The sequence below is a fragment of the Pelophylax lessonae genome (assembly GCF_965119305.1).
Source record: "Pelophylax lessonae genome assembly, chromosome: 1".
Classification (NCBI taxonomy): domain Eukaryota; kingdom Metazoa; phylum Chordata; class Amphibia; order Anura; family Ranidae; genus Pelophylax; species Pelophylax lessonae.
The window spans coordinates 580,275,322-580,299,126 of record NC_138768.1 but is presented as its reverse complement, the minus strand read 5'-3'; the positions used below and the strand labels follow the sequence as shown (position 1 = coordinate 580,299,126).

The 23,805-nt window shown below is 39.9% G+C and overlaps 1 protein-coding gene across 1 annotated transcript in view; it reads left to right on the top strand.

Annotated features, from left to right (window-relative positions):
- The window catches only part of LOC309548612 (ovochymase-2-like), a gene marked incomplete at its 5' end in the record, with an annotated part of 139,578 nt that overhangs the window by 47,850 nt on the left and 67,923 nt on the right, over nucleotides 1–23,805 (top strand). The window contains 5 exons of the mRNA XM_082248589.1: nucleotides 179–319; nucleotides 2,803–3,039; nucleotides 9,333–9,518; nucleotides 13,556–13,665; nucleotides 18,488–18,588. Coding sequence (XP_082104715.1) covers nucleotides 179–319; nucleotides 2,803–3,039; nucleotides 9,333–9,518; nucleotides 13,556–13,665; nucleotides 18,488–18,588 — 775 coding nt within the window. The remainder of the gene's footprint in view (nucleotides 1–178; nucleotides 320–2,802; nucleotides 3,040–9,332; nucleotides 9,519–13,555; nucleotides 13,666–18,487; nucleotides 18,589–23,805) is intronic.

Sequence of the window (23,805 nt, the reverse complement as noted above, 5' to 3'; positions counted from 1 at the left end):
GTGGGTGTTGAGATCTAGTAAAGCTGCTGGAGTGTTCTTCAAAAGGAATTTAACAGTGAATTTAATAACAATTCAGCAGCCATCGTTCACCAGTAATTGTAATATCAAGGTTGGGTAGACTGCATTTAATGTTTGCACACTGTTTGTTACTACAGCATTCTATGCATTTTCATTTCAGGGACTTACTGTGGGTATTTCAAGCCTCCTACGATCATCACCACCAGCAACAAACTGTTCCTGAATTTTTCTACAGACACTGTGAGATCAGATCATGGATTTGAAGTCAAATGGGAAGAGGTCCATCCGGATGACATTGAAGGTGCTTATTAAAGCACAATCACTTTACAGTTTATAGCATCAACATTTCACATAGGGACTATGTACCAAAATGTTATGCTACTTATTATTATTATTAATATTATTATTGTAGCTCTTTAGTTTTCAGAGTTTCCCATAAAAAAAAGATCCCCGTAGTAACAGCTATAATAGCCTATCTGCATACATATGTTTGTTCCTGATAATACAACTTACCATTACATCACAAACATATGGAAGGTATTTCTGAATTCTGTATTTCTTTTCATAGCATTCAATTATGTTAATGTGTATACAAAGTCAAACAATTTATTTTTCAATTCTGGATATATTTTGGGAAGGCTAGAACCTCTATTTCCATTGGGTATTTATTGCTGAATGTGTCCCTATTGTGGAGACTTAGAGCCCGTTCACATACAGGCGACCCGACTTGTCGGGGCGACCTGTGAAATCGCGGTGCGGCATGCACGGACTTCATATCATTGAAGTCAATGCAGGTCGCTCCAGGTCGCCCCAAAGTAGCTCAGGACCCTTTTTCTAAGTTGGAGCGACTTGTGTCGCTCCTATTAGAACAGGTCCTGTGCTAATCTATGGCAGGCGACTTGTCAGGCGACCAGGTCGCCTGACAAGTCGCCCCAGTGTGAACCGGCTCTAACTCTCTATATTGGCACTGTTGACTGTTGTCTGCAGTACAGAAAATGATAATAGATCAAATATTTTTGAGTTGTCACAGGAACAGGAAGTGAGCGGAAATCTGTTAATGAGTAAACCTATTCTGTTGACAGCTGAGAGGGTACATCTCTTTACTTTGGCGAGATCTGTTCTTACTTTCACTCAGAGGATTTTTTCAGCAGGAACGCGGGGGAACGCAGTTCCGGCACCTCCAGCACTGAATGTATGTAATAGCAAGGGTAGTACTATTGATGCTGGCTGCTGGGGGATCTATTGTCACTGGTGGGAATCTGTTTTTGTGTGAGGGTCTATTGTTGATGGTGGGGGATCTATTGTTGCTGGGGAGGTCTTATGTTGCTGGTAGGGGTCTACTATTGAGAGAAAGGTCTATTATTGCTGGCTTCAGGGAAATTTGTTGTTGCTGCTGGGGGTCTAATGTTGCTGGGGGGTATTTTATTGTGGGTTGCCCATTTGTGCTGTGTGTGTGTGTGGGGGGGGGGGGTCTATTGTTGTGTGTGGGGGATCTATTGTTGTTGGGTGGGGTCCATTGTTTCTGGGGGAGTCTATTGTTGTGTGAGGGTTTTTTTTTTTTTGCTGGCTCCAGGGGATTTATTTAACTGTTTTTCTTGTTATTAGACAAGAACAAATTCCATACAAATTATTTAGCACCACAAAATGATTCTTGGGGCAGTACTGAGAGGTGGGTAGGGGTGGAACCGAGGGACAGTGCTAAGAGGTAGGTAAGGCACAGAGACAAGGGGGTACTCAGAAGGGGGGAGTTCCTGCACCTATTGTCTGGGGGGAAAAGCCCTGTTTACACTCCTGCTTTGTCCCTGGGACAGGAAGTAAAGAGAAACAGCACTCTCCAAAAATAACATGACAAGGGTTTTCTTAACCATTCCATACCCCATCCGAAAATACAAAGAAATATTTTGGCAAATATACTTTAAAAGAATGTAGTACTGAAAATCCCATGATTATTATGTTGCTGCCATCTATAAAATCTGTTATTTTTTTAACTCTGGCTGTACATGTAACAACACAATTGTTCAATTTTAAACACCTCTGATCAGTTGCCTATAGTTCCATGTATAGCCAATATTACATTTCATTCACACAAGTGTGCCCATGGTGGAAATAATAGTAGGCATAGTGATGATGAATGTATTGGCTGACCAGGTAGAATGAAAATTACCACTATTTAAGGCAGTTTATGGCTACTTACTGTGTGTAAAAAATTGATCTGAGATGTCTTGAAACTTTACTAACCTACTCAGCCAAAAAAAGATACTGAAAGTGATTGTAAAGGTTTTTTTTTTTATTTTAATTAACAAACATGTTATACTTACCTGCTCTGTGCAAGGGTTTTGCACAGAGCAGCCCTGATCCTCCTATTCTGGGGTGCCACGGGGAGCCGCTTTCCATGGGGGGGGGGGCACACAGACAGCAGGACTCGGCCCGACCCCGCTCTCGTATCACTGGATTTGATTGACAGCAGCGGGAGCCAATGGCTTCTGCTGCTATCAATTTATCCAATGAAGCCCCGTACAGTGGCTGGAGCTGCTGGGCTTGTGCTCGTCGCTGGAATATTTGGGTTCAGGTAAGAAAAAATGGAGGGTCTGGGATGGGGGATCTGGGATTAATAGAATGCATTAAGGTGAAAAACCTTGAGACTTTACAACTCCCTTAACTCTATAGTTATCTGCTGGTATCAATACCTAATCAAGTGCAGCATTTTTTTGCTATTTTTTTAAATTCTGCTAGTATATAAAAAAAAATGATAAATGTGTGTATCTTTAAATATTGTTATTACAGAAATCCAGTCCTGTGGTGGGAGCTCCACTGAAGAGAATGGTGTGTTTAAATCTCCAAACTGGCCTTATGCTTATAAACCCAACCAGCTGTGTCTCTGGCAAATACAGGTTCCCCAAGGAAAAAGGGTGACCGTTAAATTCTCTCATTTTGATATGGAAGACCCAGACTTGACCACCAAATTGTGCTATGATTATGTAGCTGCGTATGAAGAGGTATCAGAAAAGACAGTAAAATACGGTGAGTGTTTTCAATCTACGCCAAAAGAGCATGAGGTGGAAGCCGTTAAATTCTAGACATTAATATATGCAGCCACCAATAGATTAATATTAGAAGTCACCTGCTACGGCGCAGTACAAAAGAACAAAAACTGTAAAAAATAGAATTATATATATATATATATATATATATATATATATATCATAAAAATAAATCCCAAAATGAATACCCAGATTGCAAGAATGATGTCAGATGACCTAGATGACATGAAAAAGGCCCTGGTACTTAACATCACCAATCACAGATTATCATTAAAAAGTAAGCCCAAGTACAAAAATATACTGCAACTTACCATTCCTTGGATGTAGTGGCTGCATTTGTTTTGTTTCTTGGGCTTATCTCTGATTTATTTTCACCTGCAGGTAGCACACTTCCTGTCCTAGGGTGACAACATTTACTCACTGTACTGTATCAAGGCTGCTTGCTTGCTTGCTCCTGATTTGGACTATATAACACTCCATAACTTGAGATGTTCTGTAGTCCTCCAAGCAGGGTTGATAAGACTGCTTGAGATTTCAGTGCCACACAGGTAAAATGTAAAGCCAATGTTCAGCTTAAAAGATTTCTGGACGGATCAACAGGTATTTTTTGCGTTTTATCAAACGGATATAGCAAAAACTTTCAATGGTATATCTAACAGACCAAAATGTATCAAATAAGAGAAGTTCATTATAATGGGCCATACACACTATACAATTGTCTTTAGATTTTGTCCTTTAGATTTACCAAAACCATATAATATGAGGTCAAATCTAAACACTTTCAATTTGTATACAATCAGGCAGTCCCTTGCACTACATAGTTGAAGGTAAAGCTAAAGGAAATCTGACAACAAAAGTTGTATAGTGTGTATCCAGCTTTAGCCTTTGTAAACACGATGGGGTCAATTTACTAAAGGCAAATAGATTTTACATACTTTGCAAGTGCATTTGCATTAATTTTCTCCATAGCTTAGTGAATGGGGTGAAGCTTCACTTTGTAAAGAACATCCAATCAGGTGCAAGAAAAATAAAAAACTGCATTTTTGCTTGCACGATTGGATAATGGAAATCAGCAGAGCTTCACCACATTCACAATACCTGTGGAAAATGAGTGTAACTGCACTTGCAAAGGCCACAGTTTATTTGCCTTTAGTAAATCAACCCCTTTAATGCTCCATCTAAAACAAACCAACAGAAGCTTGTTTCAGATGGGTTGCTAAGAGTTGCCGTACATCCCTGTTCCTTGTTTTGTTAATAACTACCCCTTAAATTCATTGTTCTTGTTCAGATTAGTGATTGCTATAAATGCAAGCATATACTGCAAGGCAAGTATGTATTTCACCATTTTCCTATTTAAAGCGGAGTTCCAGCCATTTACTCACCTGTCCAACGGTCCAGCGATGCGGCCGCCGGAAGCCTCGATCCTCTCCCTCGGCGCCGGCATCACTGCTGTGGGCACCCGGCTGTTACAGTTTGCGGCTTCACAGCCGGGTACCCACTGCGCATGCGCGAGTCGCGCTGCGCGCCGTGATTGGCCGGCAATCTTCTGGGACCTCTGACATGTCCCAGAAGATTGCAGGGAGGGAGGGGGAGAGGAGAACTTCCGCTCAGGGCGCCGCGGCGCTCCGAGCGGAAGTGGGAGCGGGTACCTGTCAAAACTAGGTACCCGCTCCCCCCCCCAAAAAATGACATGCCAAATGTGGCATGTCGGGGGGTCAGGACTCCCTAAAGCGGAAGTTCCACTTTTGGGTGGAACTCCGCTTTAAGGCACACGGTGATCCGATCCGCCTGTCAGTTTTTCAGGCGGACCAGATTGGATGCACCATGCATCCCTATGGGGCAGCTGATGTCAGCGGAGACATCTCAGCTGTCACCCGCTGCTATCTGATTCCGATCCTGTCCGAGAAAAACGGACGGATGGAAACTCTATTTTCCATCTGTCTGGAGGATCGGATATTATCAGATGAAAACGGACACGCGGTCCGTTCTCATCCGATCTCCCCATAGAGGACAGCGGGGATCTGACAGCTCCGTCTCCGCACACAGAGCGGAGACGGAGCTGTCATCCGCTTACCCAGTGGGGATCGGCGGATCGATCCCCCGTTGAGCAAAGAACGGACCTCGTCAGACGGCGCACCGTGTGAAAGGACCCTAAGGCCTCTTTCACACAGGCGTTCCGTATGTCCGTATATCACCGCACTTGTTTGCGGATGATATACGGACATAATGCATGTCAATGGGATTGCGGATGTTAGCGGCTGACCATCCGCTAACATCCAATTTGCGTCCTTTCAGTTCTGTTCCGTTTTTTGGAACGGAACAGAACCCTATTTTATTTCCGTTTATAAAGCGGAAAGGACGCAAAATCGGATGTCAGCGGTGTCTTCCGCTGACATCCGCAATCCCATTGACATACATTATGTCCGTATATCATCCGCAAACAGATGGGATGATATCCGGACATAGGGACCGGATGACACAAGTGCCATCCGTGTCCGTAAACAAAAAAAAAAGTGCCGGAGCGGTCAAAATACGGTCCGCTCCGTTTGAAAGAGGCCTAAGGCTGCCAAATGAATATTTCTACAAGAAATAAAAATAATAATAATAAAATGAGCAACTGATCCAAAAACATCTAATATCTAATGGTTAAAGTGTTTGTTACCCCCAAAACTTCATATTCCTGATATGTGCCTGCTGTGCCATGTACTTGTATAAGAAAGTATACTGTTCTCTTTGTATTTCTTCCTTTATCTGAAATCCCTGATGTTTCCGTTAGTCCCTTTGCTTTCATATTAAAAATCGACCACACTAAGTAGGAGAACAAACCATGGTCAATTTTCTAGCTGTGCTTGGAACTCAGTGTACTCTCTTCCAATGATCAGACTTATCCTGACATGCCCCGTCTGCACAGCCATTCACTGGGAAGCTCAGTGTGCTGTTGCTTCTCCTCTCCACAGCTCTAATGCAGCTGAGAACAGAGGGGATGTGATTACTTATAAATAAAGGGAAAAATAGTATTTGTAATGTATTTTTTTTATCTATACAAACATGTTTTGCCTTTCACTTCTATTTAAAACTGAATGGGTTGTTTTTCATGGTGATGGTTTTACAATCTCTTTAAATGAAAGGCTAGCTTGTCCGATCTTAAAGGGCGACTGGCCAAAGCTGATTTTTTTAGCTTTGATTAGATGGAAGGTAGGTGGATGGAATAAGGATTTCATGGGAACTTAGAAAGTGATATCTCTACCATAAGTTTCTAGGTACACACAATTATAAGAACCATGTAGTAGCTATTTTTTCTTGTGATACTAATTTTGTTTGGGGGACACAGGCAGAAACTGCCTAAAGCTGGCCATACATTGTTCAGATTGCAGCTGGTTCCTGATGAACAGGCCACATTTTGCTTAGTGGATGGCACTGCCAGTTCCCTTCTGCCAACATCTTTTGGATGAAAAATTGAAGAATCCCAGGGTCAATTTTCAGTCAAACTGCAGCTGTATTTAATCAGATGAAGCCAATGTTCATGTATTCTGATCACTGCAGGTAGTGGCTTTCAGAATACAACGGTGTAGAAGGGCAATTCATCCATCCAGGCTGTATAGCAAGGATGGAGGAATTCCATAATTTCCCTCAACAAAAAAAGATATATTAGTGCATGTTTCTGCCAATGATCAGATTGCAACACTATAACTTTGTAGTGAGTTACAAGGTGAGAGGCTGCAGTATGGGCTGATATGTCAGACATTTGTGAACACAGCCAAGAAGTGCACTGGCACCAGGGTTTACATTATGGTGCCATCTCCGAGGCAGCATCTCAATGAAGAGAGTAGATGCTGACTTTGGTAGTCCTTGAACAAACATGGCTCAATCTTTCTGGAAAAATGCATGGTAGACACTGTCGGACCAAACACTTGTAAGCTTTACACTTGCACATTGCTCAAAATGCAAGTATTTAACTGAAAATATAACTGATGCTAGTTCCTCTAAAAAAAAGTACCAACAATCCCAACAGACAAGCAGTTTTACATAAAATTATTATCAAAAACATTACAAAGATAAGTGATTTAGGATGTTATCGGAGATAAAGGTATTTAAATTCATCCAGGTATTATGCTTAGGCAATATTTTTTTAGACATAGCAGACTTCTGTAGAAAAATTCCTTTGATGTACATTGCTATCAGATACTCCTTAGCTTCTCTCCAACCTAAAATAACTGATAATTAAAAATACATGGTAAAATATTTGTAATTATTATAGGTATTCTCAGTTGTTATTATAAAGTTTTGCTAAAGGTTCTACTGGGATGGATATATGAATGGTTTCAGAAAGACTATGGGGTTTATTTACTAAAACTGGACCGTGCAAAATCTGGTGCAGCTGTGCATAGTAGCCAATCAGCTTCTAATTTCAGTTTATTCAATTAGGCTTTGACCTGGAAGCTGATTGGTTTCATTGCAGAGCTGCACCAGATTTTGCACTGGTTTCATTGCAGAGCTGCACCAGATTTTGCACTGTCCAGTTTTAGTAAATCAACTCCTCTAATACTTACTCCTACAGCTTCTCTTTAATCTAATCCAATAATTTAAATGCCTAGGTACTGGGACATGTGATCTTTTCTAAAAAGAAAGATCAGAGTTCAGATTGACCGATCTTTCACTTTTTCAAAGACTGTGCAACCATTGGCCTAGGCCTTGAGAAAAATGGTCAGGACTAATGGTAGTTTGGAGAAGCAAAAGGTCGTTTCTATACTCTTAACCTATCCTTACCAGCAAGAAACATACCCTAAGGCTACATATACACGTCTAAATTTTAGTGTTGGGACACCTAATGCATTCTTGAGGTGTCTATAAACAATGGTCCACTGGGTAGAAAGCATCATACAGTTTTTACTTAGCTTTATCATAACTTTGAGTACAGATTTACTGTAAAGGACAACTTCACTTTTTAGTAAATTGTCCTTTAAAATGGATCTTGCACTTCAGGCAAGGTTCCCCTATATTCAGTGTGGGCCTCTCCCTTCCCTAAAAGCTGCAAAAAGTGCAAAAAAGAAATGATGAGGGGAAAGCTGATAAACTTTAATGGCTTTTCAAGTGTCATCTATAGACAATTTTGGATACCAAAGTTTTTGATATTTCACAGGCACACGCAATTTTAAGGCTTAACATGTTTGGTATCCATTCGCTTTACTAATTCATTTTCCCTGAAAATATAGATTTGATAAACAGTAACACAAATAATGTGTGCCGTGAATAATTGCAACTGCCGCCATTTTATTCCACAAGGCCTCTGCTTTCAGAAAACATGTAATTGTTTGGTGGCTTAAGGCAATTTTCTAGAAAAAAAAAAAGATTTTTTCTTTTTTTTTTGAGAAAAATTTAAAAATTGCTTCGGACACAAGGGGTCTATATATAAACGGTATGCTGAACCAATGTGACCCACATCCACTCAGCTACAATAATACTTGCCTATTCTATGTTATTGAACTATCCAGTATAATTGAAGCACCACCTGGTAACGGTATTTGTTTATGAGTACCATAATCAGGAAATAAAGGAATTTTGGCCAACAAATGGGCTTTCCTCATAAAAGATAGCACTATAACATAGAATACAGCACTTTTTGTTGTGTCTGAGCAGAAATTTGTCACATTTTTTGAACAAACTGTTAAGACCTGTAGATCCCAAAGTGATTCAAATCCTCATAATAAATTCTTACTATATCAACTATAAATATATATCTATAGTTGATATAGTAAGAATTTATTATGAGGATATTAATCACTTTGGGATCTACAGGTCTTAACAGTTTGTTGTATCATTTTTTTTTTTTTTTCTACCTTACGGTTTACTAAATGTAGACATTGTGCTGTAAAAAAATGTGTTATGAAAGATGTATGCAAAGCAAAATGCAGGCATTGCAAATTAACTTGCTTACTTTAAATCTTTTTTATGTCTAAAATATTTTTTATAGCAGAGTTATACTTCTTAAATTTACTGATATACAATAGCTCAAAGTCATATTTGAGACATGCTTAAACTGAACACTAAATTAAAATGATTTAGGTAATGTGCATGTTTTTTGACTGAACCACCCATAGGCTTTTCTTATTCAGGCTCAGACTGTGTCTTGTCATGAAAGTTTAGTGAGCTATTTGAGTAAGATTGCCAGTTTATTTCATTGCAGTTAATGACTAGCATATTGCCTCATGTGATAAAATAAAAAAACGTTAAGTAAAGAGAAATTTTTGAATGTTTGCTTTATGATCTTTTTAGGTCCATTCTGTGGAATTACAATCCCAAACACCATTACTAGTCAGAGCAATATCATCACAATCAGATTCTCCAGTGACCTTTTCACAGAAGGAAAAGGATTCCGAGGCTACTGGACTACCAATCCGCTGCAGGCACCTCCCACAGACGCACCAGCAGCACCCAATCCTTGGGACAGTATAGCAATCGGTAACACCCATTAACTTTTTTACCACTGCAGACCTGACGTTTCTTGAAGTATTATACAGGGTATACTGTGTGTGTCTATATCTATCTCTCTCTCTCTCTCTCTCTCTCTCTCTATATATATATATATATATATATATATATATATATATATATATATATATACTGATCAAAAAAAAAGGAGCACTTTTTAATCAGAGTATAGCTTCAAGTCACTTAATCTCCTGGGATATTGATCTGGTTAGTTAAGTAACAGAGGGGGTTGCTAATCAGTTTCAGCTGGTTTGATGTCAATGATATTAACAACAGGTGCACTAGATGGGCAACAATGAGACTACCTCCAAAACAGGAACCGTTGGAGCTAATGGCATTTTTTTTCCCTGCTCCTCTTTTTCACTAGTTTTGCATTTGGCTAGGGTCAGTGTCACTACTGGTAGCATGAGGCGATACCCAGACCCTATAGAGGTTGCACAGGAAGTCCAACTCCTCCAGGATTGCACATCAATACGTGCCATTGTCTGGAGGTTTGCTATGTCTCCCAGCACAGTCTCAAGAGCATGGAGGAGATTCCAGGAGACAGGCAGTTACTCAAGGAGAGCTGGGCAAGGCCGTAGAAGGTCCTTAACCCATCAGCAGGACCAGTAACTGCTCCTTTGTGCAAGGAGGAACAGGATGAGCACTGCCAGAGACCTACACAATGACCACTAGCAGGCCACTGGTGTGACTGTCAGACAATCAAAAACAGACTTCATGAGGGTGGCCTGAGGGCCCGAAGTTCTCTAGTGGGCCCTGTGATCACTGCGGTGTGGAGCTTGAACACCATTGAACACCAGAATTGCCAGGTCCGCCACTGGCGCCCTGTGCTTTTTACAGATGAGAGCAGGTTCACCCTGAGCACATGTGACAGACATGAAAGGGTCTGGAGAAGCAGTGGAGAACGTTATGCTGCCTGTAACATCGTTCAGCAGGACCAGTTTGGTGGTGGGTCAGTGATGGTCTGGGGAGGCATATCCATGGAGGAACGCACAGCCTAGACAATGGCAGCCAGACTGCCATTGGGTATCAGGATGTAATCCTTGGGTCCATTGTCAGACCCAACACTGGTGCAGTGGGTCCTGGGCTCCTCCTGGTGCATGACAATGCCCAGCCTCATGGGATGAGAGTATGCAGCCAGTTCCTGGAGGATGAAGGAATTTATACTATTGAATGGCCCCCATGCTCACCTGATCCAAAACTGATAAAACACCTCTGGGACATTATGCTTCGTTCCATCTGACACCACCAGGTTGCACCTCAGTCTGTTCAGGAGCTCAGTGATGCCCTGGTCTAGATCTGGGAGGAAATACCCCCGGACACCATCCGTCGTCTCATTAGGAGCATGCCCTGACATTCCCAGGCATGCATACAAGCACATGGGAGCTATAAAAACTACTAAGTACCATTTTGAGTTGCATTTAAATTTCAGCAAAATGAACTAGCCTGCTGAATCATTTTTTCACTTTGACTTTCAGGGTGTGTTTGAATTCAGCCCTCTGTAGGGTGGTCATTTTCGTTTACATTAAACAATGTGCCATCCTTTCATTCCTAACTCATTACCCAGTCCATATCAGTTTACATATCCAGCATGATATTTTTCCCAGTTAAGATCTGATGTGTTTTCAAAGTTTTCCCTTAATTTTTTTGAGTAATGTATATACAGTATCTCACAAAAGTGAGTACACCACTCACATTTTTGTAAATATGTTATTATATCTTTTCATGTGACAACACTGAAGAAATGACACTTTGCTACAATGTAAAATAGTGAGTGTACAGCTTGTATAACAGTGTAAATGTGCTGTCCCCTCAAAATAACTCAACACACAGCCATTAATGTCTAAACTGCTGGCAACAAAAGTGAGTACACCCCTAAGTGAAAATGTCCAATTTGCGCCCAAAGTGTCAATATTTTGAGTGGCCACCCCATTTTTTCAGCACTGCCTTAACCCTCTTGGGCTTGGAGTTCCCCAGAGCTTCACAGGTTGCCACTGGAGTCCTCTTCCACTCCTCCATGATGACATCACAGAGCTGGTGGATGACAGAGATCTTACGCTCCTCCACCTTCCATTTGAGGATGCTCCACAGATGCTCAATAGGGTTTAGGTCTAGAGACATGATTGGCCAGTGCATCACCTTTACCCTCAGCTTCTTTAGAAAGGCAGTGGTCGTCTTGGAGGTGTGTTTGAGGTTGTTATCATGTTGGAATGCTTCAGTATGTCACAGTACATGTTGGCCTTCATGGTTCCTTCAATGACCTGTAGCTCCCCAGTGCTGGCAGCACTCATGCAGCCCCAGACCATGACACTCCCACCACCATGCTTGACTGTAGGTAAGACACACTTGTCTTTGTACTCCTCACCTAGTGGCCCCCCCACACGCTTGACACCATCTGAACCAAATAAGTTTATCTTGGTCTCATCAGACCACAGAACATGGTTGCAGTAATCCATGTCATTAGTCTGCTTGTCTTCAGTAAACTGTTTGGGGGCTTTCTTGTGCATCATCTTTAGAAGAGGCTTCTTTCTGGGACGACAGCCATGCAGACCGATTTGATGCAGTGTGTGGCATATGGTCTGAGCACTGACAGGCTGACCCCCCACCCCTTCAAACTCTGCAACAATGCTGGCAGCACTCATATGTCTATTTCCCAAAGACAACCTCCGGATATGACGCTGAGCATGTGCACTCAACTTCTTTGGTCGACCATGGCGAGGCCTCTTCCAAGTGGAACCTGTCCTGTTAAACCGCTGTATGGTCTTGGCCACCGTGCTGCAGCTCAGTTTCAGGGTCTTGGCAATCATCTTATAGCCTAGGCCATCTTTATGTAGAGCAACAATTCTTTTTTTAAGATCCTCAGAGAGCTCTTTGCATGAGGTGCCATGTTGAACTTCCAGTGTCCAGTATGAGAGAGTGAGTGCGATAACACCAAATTTAACACACCTGCTCCCTTTTCACACCTGAGACCTTGTAACACTAAAGAATCACATGACACCAGGGAGGGAAAATGGCTAATTGGGCCCAATTTGGACATTTTCACTTAGGGGTGTACTCACCTTTGTTGCCAGTGGTTTAGACATTAATGGCTGTGTTGAGTTATGAGTTTGAGATGACAGCAAATTTACACTGTTATTTAAGCTGTACACTCACTACTTTACACTGTAGCAAAGTGTAATTTCTTCAGCGTTGTCACATTAAAAGATAGAATGAATAATTTACAAAAATGTGGGGGGGGGTGTACTCACTATTGTGAGATACTGTGTATGTATATATATATATATATATATATATATATATACACATATATATATATATATATAAATATATATATATATATATATATATATTGTGTATATATATATATATATATATAGTGTGTGTATATATATATATATATATATATATATATATATATATATATATATATATTGTGTGTATATATATATATATATATATATATATATATATATATATATATATAAAAACAACCTAGAACTGTCTGTAATTCAAGCAATGGTTCAAAATTTTGAGATAGTTCAAAAAGAGATTACAGATGATAAACTTCCAGGATGTTTTCATCCAATATAAAGACTTTTTTTTTGCACATTTCACTGGGCAGCATATAACATGGTAGAAACTATAACAGCAGGTCATTTCAGGAGGCCAGAGGTGGCTTGGATAATTTCCACAACTTCCTGCTGTTTTTACTTGAAATAATGATTGCTGTCAAAAGAAGACATAGCATGTCCAACACATCAATTCATATAACTATTTCTTCTGTATTTTAGGTGATAGCCCAATTGAAGTTTCACACATTTTTTTCTTCTCTTTAAAGCCCTGTGCCTCCACTTGTGATTTATGACTGATTTTGTCCCAGATAGGTCATCTTTACTGTAATCTTCACTTCAATCTACTATGCAATATTCGATGTATACCTAGTTCCATATTTCTTTATTTACAGTAGTTTTTTTATGTAATTTATTTTATTTTTTTATTGTTTGAAGAATGGCCATCCAAGTGTGGACTGCCCACTTATCCCCCCCAGATCAATACCAGAATAGTCAATGGAGAACGTGCTGTTCCTCACACCTGGCCTTGGCAAGTGTCCATGCAGGTAAGAGATTAATCACAAAATTAAAATGCAAAGTACACATGTGCTTGGCCATGATATAACTCATATTAACTCTTATTAACTGCATAACTCCAGGGAAGGATTAACATTAACATGCAGAGAGGTTTTAGTGCACTGGAGAAAAATCATTTTTAATGACCAGCACTAAATGGATTCCACAACACTAAGTGTAATTACTTTCTGCCACTTCATGAACAGATACTTTCAAACAGCTGACAAGGTCAAGCATATATATATTCTTCTTCTGAATATAACATTTTTTTTATGTCAGGCTTTACTATTTACTAAATCAAGACACTTTGAAAGTAATATACCATTACAATATTCTCAGATTTCATTTTTTTATCTGTTAAAGCTGAACTCCAGACAAACAGGTAAATACACAAATAAATAACATATAAGGGAGCTGTTTTACCTGCCACAGGATTTGTATTTCTGTTCATCCAGTCCTGAGATTTACACATTTCAGAGAGATAGCATAACTATCTCAGAAACCTGATTTTCCTTACTGCAGTTAAGTAACAAATACTGGCCCTATCCCTTCCCCAGCCTTTGACTGAAAGGAGTGAAAGGAGAAGTAGCGGACTGATAAGCTCAGCTCTCTTCTTCTACCAGTGTGCTTTTTTTTTGCAAACAGGCACTGCAACACAACTGATTGGCTCCTTGTGCTGCTTGCCCCTCTCTCATGCTGAGCTCTGCTGTACAGGGGTTTGCCAGAGGCAAATGTAAGCGTCACACTGCTTACATTAAAACAAATACAGTTAAAGAAATGTATGGGTTTATGTTTTTTTTTTAAATTCATACTCACCTAGGTGGATGCTGCGTTGGCTTGATGCTACATCAGTCCCCCGGCGCCTCTACACTGAGAACAAAGCAATCAATTACTGCCAATCGCTCGGTTCTCACAGCTCAGTGAGCAGAGACCTGGTGACTGTCACTCAGCAGCTCTCCGCTCTGCCCCTCCTCACTCACTGGAGCGCTGGGGTGTGGAGGGGCGGGAGCGGCCGGCTCAGACTCTCAGCGGCTCACTAAGAGGCTGAGCTGAGTGTCAGTCCAGGGATCTAGGCGGATCCCGACTTCGTGGTCATGATGACATGGAGCCTGGACCGACTCTGTGACATCAGCAGAGAGCAGACTTCGGTCCACTCTCTGCTGAAAGTGGGTCACAGGAGTGCAGAACAAACTGCACTCCTGTGATACATAGGAGAAGTACAGCCAAACGAGCTTTGGCTGTACATCTCCTTTAATGGTGTATTCATAAATCCATTACAGCATGAATGTGTTTTTTATATATATCTAGTGTTCAGATTTAAAGATCTTTACAAATGTAACAATGGTCTTTATAAAATGGTAAATGTAACCAAATTTCCAAAATCATTGTGCCTCAGTATGTAACAATATAAGAGTGTATTAAAGTGTTAAAGGGTAACTCCACTTTCGTGGGGGAGAAAAATAGCAAATGAAGAAAAAACAATATACCGTATACAATTGCATCTCAAGTCATATTGTAATTGAATGTTTTTAAAATGACATTTTTCAATCTGCAGCTCAGTAATTTTCTGAAAATGTAATGCAATATGGCTACCTGGAGGTGTTCTGTATACAGAAAGTGTACAGAACGCCGCCAAGAAACATAATTTCCTGCTTGTGTGATTTGCTCATTGATTTCCCAGAAGTATACACTAAGATTCAAGCCAAATTTAAGACATCCCCTGGAACAAAAATGTCATTTTTGGTGAGATACTCCCAATAGGAAATCCTGTCTAAAGGGATGCAGGCTCAGCAGCTTTCCTCATGAGTGGCCTGCAGTTGCAGCAGCTGATTGATAGTTAGAAAATTCCCATTATATTCACTTTTCAACATGGACACAGACAATCACACAGGGATTTAGTCAGAATAAAAAAGATAGGAATCTGAAACAAAGTTTGTTATAATCCTTGTAATGTACATAGATCACCCAGAGGGGAATGTTTTTTCCTCAAAAAAAGTGGAGTTAATCTTTAAGTCTTGAGTGTGAGTACTGCTACACATAGCCCTATTCAAAAATGAGTTAAACAATAGGCTTCTTTGAACTTACCAGGGCTAAACTTACCATTAGGCACAGTTGGCTTTTACCTATAGGTAGCAAAAGTAGAAAAGGTAGTTTTTCCCTTCATAGTTATCAGACATGTGTTTCCCTTATCATCACAGATAGAGTAATCTCCAATTTTCAAACTGTCATAATAGTCTTAAGCCCTGTTAAGACCAGTAAATCAAAGTACCGTACCTACAGGATCTGTCTCTGTTCACTTTGTTACAAATATAGAGTTTTTGTAAATAGCTGTGGTTTTATTGTGAAGGAGGCCTGCCCACTAAATTACGTTTTCACTCACTGAGAAGGATTTACTAAAAGAGGATGTTCACATAGCAAAGTGAATGTTTGTGTAAAGTGTATGTGAGCCTAAATAAACAAAAGCTTTCATTTAATTCATCAGTTACAGCTAAATTCAAGCGGATTATTGTCAGTGATATAGTGAATAAATACCGGATGATCCTGCCAGTATGTTACATCTAGTAGTGCTTCCTGCATTAAACTGACAACACAAATTTTTGGTTGCAAATCCTGTGATAGCGTTGTCAGCATGAGTACTCTCTACCAAAACAGGAAGTAAAACAGGCCATTGTAAGGGTTCAAAAACAAATCCATCAGGGAGATATCAGCAAATCAACAGTTTGGTACATACTGAGGAAAGAAGAAAGCACTGGTGAGCTCAGCAACATCAAAAGGCCTGGAGGTCCAATGGAAGAAAACAGTGGTGGATGATCGCAAGATCCTCTCAATGATAAACAAAAACCCATTCACAACATTCAGACAAGTGAAGGACACTCTCCAGGAGGTGTCAAAGTCTACAATCAAGAGAAGACTTCAGGAGAGCAAATACAGAGGATTTAACATGAGGTGCACACCATTCATAAATCCGAAGAATGGAAAAGCCAGATTAGACTTTACCAAAAAAACATTTTAAAAAGCCAAACCAGTTCTGGAAAAGCATTCTTTAGACAGATGAAACTAAGAAAAATCTGTACCAGAATGACTGGAAAAAAACATGTGGAGAAGGTTTGGAACAGCTCATGATCCAAAGCACACAAAGTCATCCGTAAAACATGGTGAAGGCAGTGTGGTGGCATGCATGGCTTCCAGTGGCACTGGGTCATTGATGTTTATTGTTGATGTGACAGAAGACAGAAGCAGCCAGATGAATTCTGCAGTGTTTGGAGATATACTGTCAGCCCAGATTCAGCCAAATGCAGCAAAGTTGATTTGATGGCACTTCACAGAACAGATGGACAATGATCCAAAACACACTGCAAAACCAACCCAGGAGCTTTTGAAGGAAAATAAGAGGAATATTCTTCAATGGCCAAGTCAATCACCTGATCTCAACCCAATTGAGCATGCATTTCACTTGCTGAAGGCAAAACTAAAAGCCGAAAGACCCACAAACAAAGAACAACTGAAGACAGCTGCAGTTAGAGCCTGGCAAAACATCAGAAAGGAGGAAACCCAGTCTTTGGTAATGTCTATGGGTTCCAAACTTCAGGCAGTCGTTGCCAGTAAATGATTCTCAACAAAATATTACAAATTAACATTTTATTTATGATTATATTTATTTGTCCAATTACATTTGAGCCCCTGAAAATGGGGGGACTGTGTAAAATATGGTTGCAGTTCCTAAAACTTTAACATGATATTTATATTCAACCCCTTAAATTAAAGCTGAAAGTCTGCACTTCAAATTAATTTGGATTGTTTCATTTTAATTTTACTCTGGTGGCATACAGAGCCAAAAGTAAGAAAAGTATGCCTGTGTCCAAATATATATGGACCTAACTGTATGTGTCTACTGAAATAATTTCCTATTTGACTAGTCTTTAGTTTACAGATGATTTACAAATAATGTAAAACTATGTTTCTTTTGTATAGCCCATCATCAAAAAGAGAAAAAAAAAAACTTGATAATCCTTGCAAATGAATGGTTGATTGAAGTCAGTGCACCATCACCTTTTTAACTAAGCTTGTTAAGCATTCATTTTGCAAAGTGAAAATTCTCAACTCCGTTAGTCAATCTGCCACTTTTTTTGTGAAAGTTGAATACCGCTTTAAAGCCTAAATTTAGGGGTTTTTTTTTTTTACATTTATAAAAATCTGTACAAGATACATTGAATAAGAAGTGTCTCCTGTGCTGGCAGGAGCTGTCCTAAATGAAATATTCTGTCTTCTGCTTAAACAACCAACCCCCCCCCCCCCTCCCCCCACTACCATACCCACCAAGTGGTCATTTATAGCTTACATCAATGAAAAGCACTCTTTGAATGGATAAGGCAGACCTTTAATTCTTCCGCACATCCTTCACCACATAGAACAGCTTCTATGGGGGGGGGGGGGGGTAGAAAGGGGGAGCATATTTGGTACTCTAGACAAGTGCCTAGGACAGGTCCAGCGGCTGTATCTCCACAGCACCAGAAGTTTACCGCTGCTGTTTGTTTGTTGGTTGAACTGGATGAACTTGTGTCTTTTTTATGATAGTGTAGGGGGATCAGACAACAGAAGGTTTTAACTATCAGCAGCACAAGTGACACTTATCAGTCAATTTAAAAACTGTCCCTTGTGCTGATTCAAGAAAAAAAAAAAAAAAAAAAAAAAACTTGGGCTTTAAAAATGAATCCAGGCGACAAATATGCAGCATATAAACCATAGTTAGCATGCTATAGTCTGTTACACATTTTTATTGTCACAATTTTCTCAGTGTCATATTTTTTTCAGGTTTGGCCAAGTTCTCGTAATGAAACCATTTTCTTCCACACATGTGGTGGCACTCTCATCCACAAGAACTGGGTTCTCACAGCAGCCCACTGTTTTATTAAGTAAGGCTGTCCTTCGTTTGACATAAACATCTTTCATACTAGATTATGTTTCTAATATTACTCCTTTCTGTAAAGCTTAGCAATTGCTTTGTGTGTCATAAAGATAAATAGCCTAATGCATGCCTCTTCACATAGTCTTTCAGTTTTAACGGAAGCTGTCAATTAGATACTGCCTAGAAGATTATTATTTAAAACTGCGTTGAGTTATTTGGGGCTTGTTATGTACAATAATAAAATACATATAAGGATTTATGACTTGAACTTGGGGAACAGGGGAGGAAATGTGAACCGTCGTGACCAAAATAACTAATAGTATAGTATTTGCCTTCCTTGGGACCGCAAAGGAGAATCCCAATCCAGGTTCCACTTACCCGGATTGCTTAAAGTAGTTGACTATCAGATTTGATTTAGCAGTGGATTCACAATTGTTATTTTACAGCATCTAGGCCAGTGGTTCTCAACTCCAGTCCTCAGGACCCACTAACAGGCCAGATTTTTAAGTATTACCTTGGGGAGATGCAGACTTGAGTACTGCAATCACTGAGAAGCAAATTATATCACCTGGGATGTATTTCAGTTATCTTGCAAACCAGTTAGTGGGTCCTGAGGACCGGAGTTGAGAACCACTGATCTAGGCTAACCTTTCTGCTCAGCCAATATGGGTGTTTTAAAAATGATCATAAGTGAGGAAATATATAAACGTTTGTAAAGAAATAAGGGAAACTATATCAACCCAATAAAGAAATGATTATTTTTCAAAAACCAACCATGCTAAGACAATTTGGTTATTAGGGGATCTCAGTCCCATGGCAGCTGAATAACTTAGGGCTGTAAATAATGTAATAGCTCTGTGAGTGTGTTGAAAAAGTTTACCTTTTTCTTGTAGAGTCCCATGAAGTTACACTGAGCATATGATTTAAAATGGGTAATCAGAGTTCGCCTTTGGTGAAAGTGTACGAAACAAACAGTAGATCCAAAGATAGAGATATATAGCTAGTTGAAGCCATATTCCAATCTCAACTTTTCTTGTAAAAAAGAAGGAATTTGATTGTAATAGTGCCGTGACCCACACTGTGCTTGTGGGCTTCCGTCAGAATACCTCTTCCTTCAGTCTTGAACATAGATATCAGATATTCTAGCTGCCCCCCATTCAAAACTAGCCGAGAATAGCATGCATAGATCTCCAACCTTTATTGAACAAACTCACACTGAATATATACCTCATCAGGTCAGGTAAGCCTGATCACATTATCATATGCAGATGAAATTGTATACAGAAACATAATTAACCTGAACTAATTATCTAGCCATCTGGACAGAAACAATAGGTGAGGTAATTAACAATTGAACAGACAGGCTTAACAGAAAACACATCACACCTTAATACATAGACAATAGCAGGAGACCGCCAGCACCAGACTGTCCATCTCTTACATTAAAGAACATGGAACAAAGGCCAATGTGACCAGCTCTTTCAATGAACAGGTTCAGAATCAACAGGCCAGGCATTGTCTTCATATATTTCTTAAGATATAAAGATATATGGTTGATAAATATTACTGTCCCATTTGAAGTAATCCAAACCATATTCTCAGTGCCCAATAAGTACCTGTCCATCATTTCCTTGGTTACCCTGTGCCTCTAACAGACACAGGGTGACTTATACATAAGAGGGGCCTAGGGAGCTGAGAGAGGGATTTCTCAACCTCTCTAAGGTAAGCTGGGTTCCACGGGCCCCCGAATCAAAGTGACTGCCATTACATCAATCTTCCACCTTCCTTCTCTCAAGCATCCCCACTAGGCCTTTAATATGTAAAGCAGTCCCATAAATCAGAAGGCTCAAAGGATGGAATGGAGACCATCAGGAAGACTTGAGAGGCAAGAGGGGTGTAGCCAGGGCTGCTGATAAAAATCGCGGGGTGCCATACACATTACCTGACAGGGCCCCCCCCCAAGAAAATATTAAAGCTATATTTAGCTAAAAATACAATAAAATCATTATTAGCAGACACAAATACAACATAAGTCACATAATTCCTGCTTAACCACTTAAGCCCCGGAAGATTTTACCCCCATTCCGACCAGGGGGTATTTTGCGATTCGGCACTGCGTGAATTTAACGCACAATTGCGCGGTCGTGCGACGCTGTACCTAAACGAATTTGACGTCCTTTTTTTCCCACAAACAGAGCTTTCTTTTGGTGGTATTTGATCACCTGTGCGATTTTTTGATCACGCGCTATAAACAAAAAAAGAGCGTCAATTTTGCAAAAATAGCAATATTTTTCACATTTTTTTATATGAAATTCCCCCCAAAAAAAATGTAAAAATCAAAATTTTTAAAAATTTTCGGCCAATTTGTTTTATGCTACCTATGTTTGGTAAAAAAAATCGCAAAAAGCGTATTTTGATTGGTTTGCGCAAAAGTTATCGCGTTTACTAACAAAGGGAAAGATTTTTGTCATTTTTGTTGTTTTTTTTTTTAACGCGTAATGGCGGCGATCTGCGATTTTTTTTGCGGTACTGCGACATTGCGGCGGACAGATCGGACCCTTGACTGACATTTTTGACACTTTTGGGGTTACCAGTGACATTTCTACAGTAATCAGTGCTATACATATGCACTGTTACTGTAAAAATACACTGGTAGTGAAGGGGTTAACTTTATTTGGAAGGGAGGGGCTGTGTGTGTCCCTAGGGGCGTGGTTTCTACTGTGATTGGCTGTGGCTCTAGCTGTAAGGACACTGATCAACGGATCTACATACCAGATCCGTTTTATCAGTGTCTTTGCAGCGAGGAGAATGACAGGCAGTTTGTTTACACAAGCTGCCTGACATTCTCCCTCTCCCCCGCCGATCGCCGAGTGACCGGCGGACATCGGGTCCGCTGGTCACACGCGCGGGGGGGTCCGTGACCACGCGGGAGCGGGAGCGCGCCCCCGGGGGGCGCGCGCTCGCTCCCTAGACCCTCACAAGCAAGCAACGTAGCCCTACGTTAGTTTGCCTGTGAGGGGCTGACCGCCGACGTAGATAGTCGTGCGGCGGTCGGCAAGTGGTTAATCTAAAAGAAAAAACTGAGTTAATAAGTAAAAATGAATATGAGATGAAATCAGAGAATCAGAGGGAGAGAAACAAAGTTTCAGAGATAAAAAACTCAGGAGCAGAGCTAACATTAAAGCCAGTACTGGGAGGGGGATTAGTGAGGAACAACTGTCTCTTTCTCAGTAGATAAAAGCTGGCAGCAGGGAGAGGGGGAGAGACCAGCTTTCAGCTGCTAGAGGTAGAGTTATGTAAATTTCGTCCATCACTAACCCCCCTCCTTATCTGGGCCCCCCTGTGTGCTCAGGCCCCCTACAAGAGGACCGGTGGTCCCCCCTATTAGGGCCCCTGGGTGTAGCTGTGTTTTATATAATAGTTAAAGTCAGGCACTGCATATAACTTCAGCTGCTTGTATCTCTGAATTTCCAGATGAATTTGACATGTGGTTTTCATTGAAGGCACTCTACTTAAAAACTCTTCACTGAACCACTAGTTATACATATACATATATATTAGGGGAAATTTACAAAGACTAGTGCACTCGGAATCTGGTGCAGCTATGCATGTGCATGGTAGCCAATAAGCTTCTAACTTCAGTTTGTTGAATTAAAATTTGACAATAAAACCTGGAAGCAGATTGGTTTCTATGCAGAGCTGCACCAGACTTTGCACGCTCCAGTTTTAGTTAATCTCCCCCATAGTTTCTAAACATATACATAATGTCTCTATGTACAGTATATATACTGTATACTGCGGTGGCAAAAAGTTTTGAGAATGACACAAATATCAATTTTTTTAAAGTTTTCTGTGTCAATGTTTTTAGATCTTTTTGTCAGATGTTACTATGGTATACTGAAGTATAATTATAAGCATTTCATATGTGTCAAAAGCTTTTATAGATAATTACATGAAGTTTATGCAAAGAGTCAATATTTGCAGTGTTGACCCTTCTTTTTCAAGACCTCTGCAATTCACCCTGGTATGCTGTCAATCAACTTCTGAGCCACATACTGATTGATGACAGCCCATTCTTGCATAATCAATGCTTGGAGTTTGTCAGAATTTGTGGGAGTGATTTTGTTCACCCGCCTCCTGAGGATTGACCACAAGTTCTCAATAGGATTAAGGTCTAGGGTGTTTCCTAGCCAAAATTTGTGTTGTTTTGTTCCCCAAGCCACTTAATTACCACTTTTACCTTATGGCTAGGTGCTCCCTCATGTTGGAAAAGGAATTGGTCCTCAACTCCTCACCAAACTTTTCTAGGATGTTTTTGTACCAGTCTTTATCCATGGCTTTGTTCTCAGGCAAAATTGTGAGTGATTGAAATCAAGGGGGGAATCCTACGCTCAATGAAAAATAGAAAATCAAATGACAAAACAATCATGTGAAATGACACGACAGGATAGCAGCTAGAGCACTGGACTTATAGAAATCCCACTCAAATGTATATCAAATAGTGCAGCGCTAGGAATAAATCATATATTCAAAAACTGATGGTGCAGTGTGGTTAACTACTAGACCAGACAGAGGTATATATAAAAACATAAGTCCATTGCATCTAAAATCGTGGCTACAGGCTGTCCCTAAGGGACAATTCATGAGGCTCCGGCGTAATTGTACCCACCTTGATAACTTCCTTTCACAAGCTTCACAGCTTAACCTCCCTGGCGGTATGATTATGTAAGGAATTACATACCAAAAGCGGTACAATTCTTTTCATGGAAATTTGGCGTTATGTATTATAGGCCTACAATTCTTAGTAATTACTGACTTAAACCTGACCAAAACAAGGGTCTAGTAGACATCCCAGATGTGATAAATTTGAAACACAAACACGTGAATTATAATCGAATCAATAATATTATTTTATTATTTAATATATAATATATATAATAAAATTATATTATTGATTAGATTATAATTCATGCATTATATATTATATATAGATATATGTGTGTGTGCATATATATATATATATATATATATATATACATATACATATATATATATGCATACATATATATATATATATATATATATATATGCATATATATATATACCGGTGTATATATATATATATATATATATATATATATATATAATATAAAATGTGTTTTGTGTTTTGTGCAACATTTTTTTTTTTTTTTTTTGAATTTCCCTCCCTAGTTCCGCTCCCATG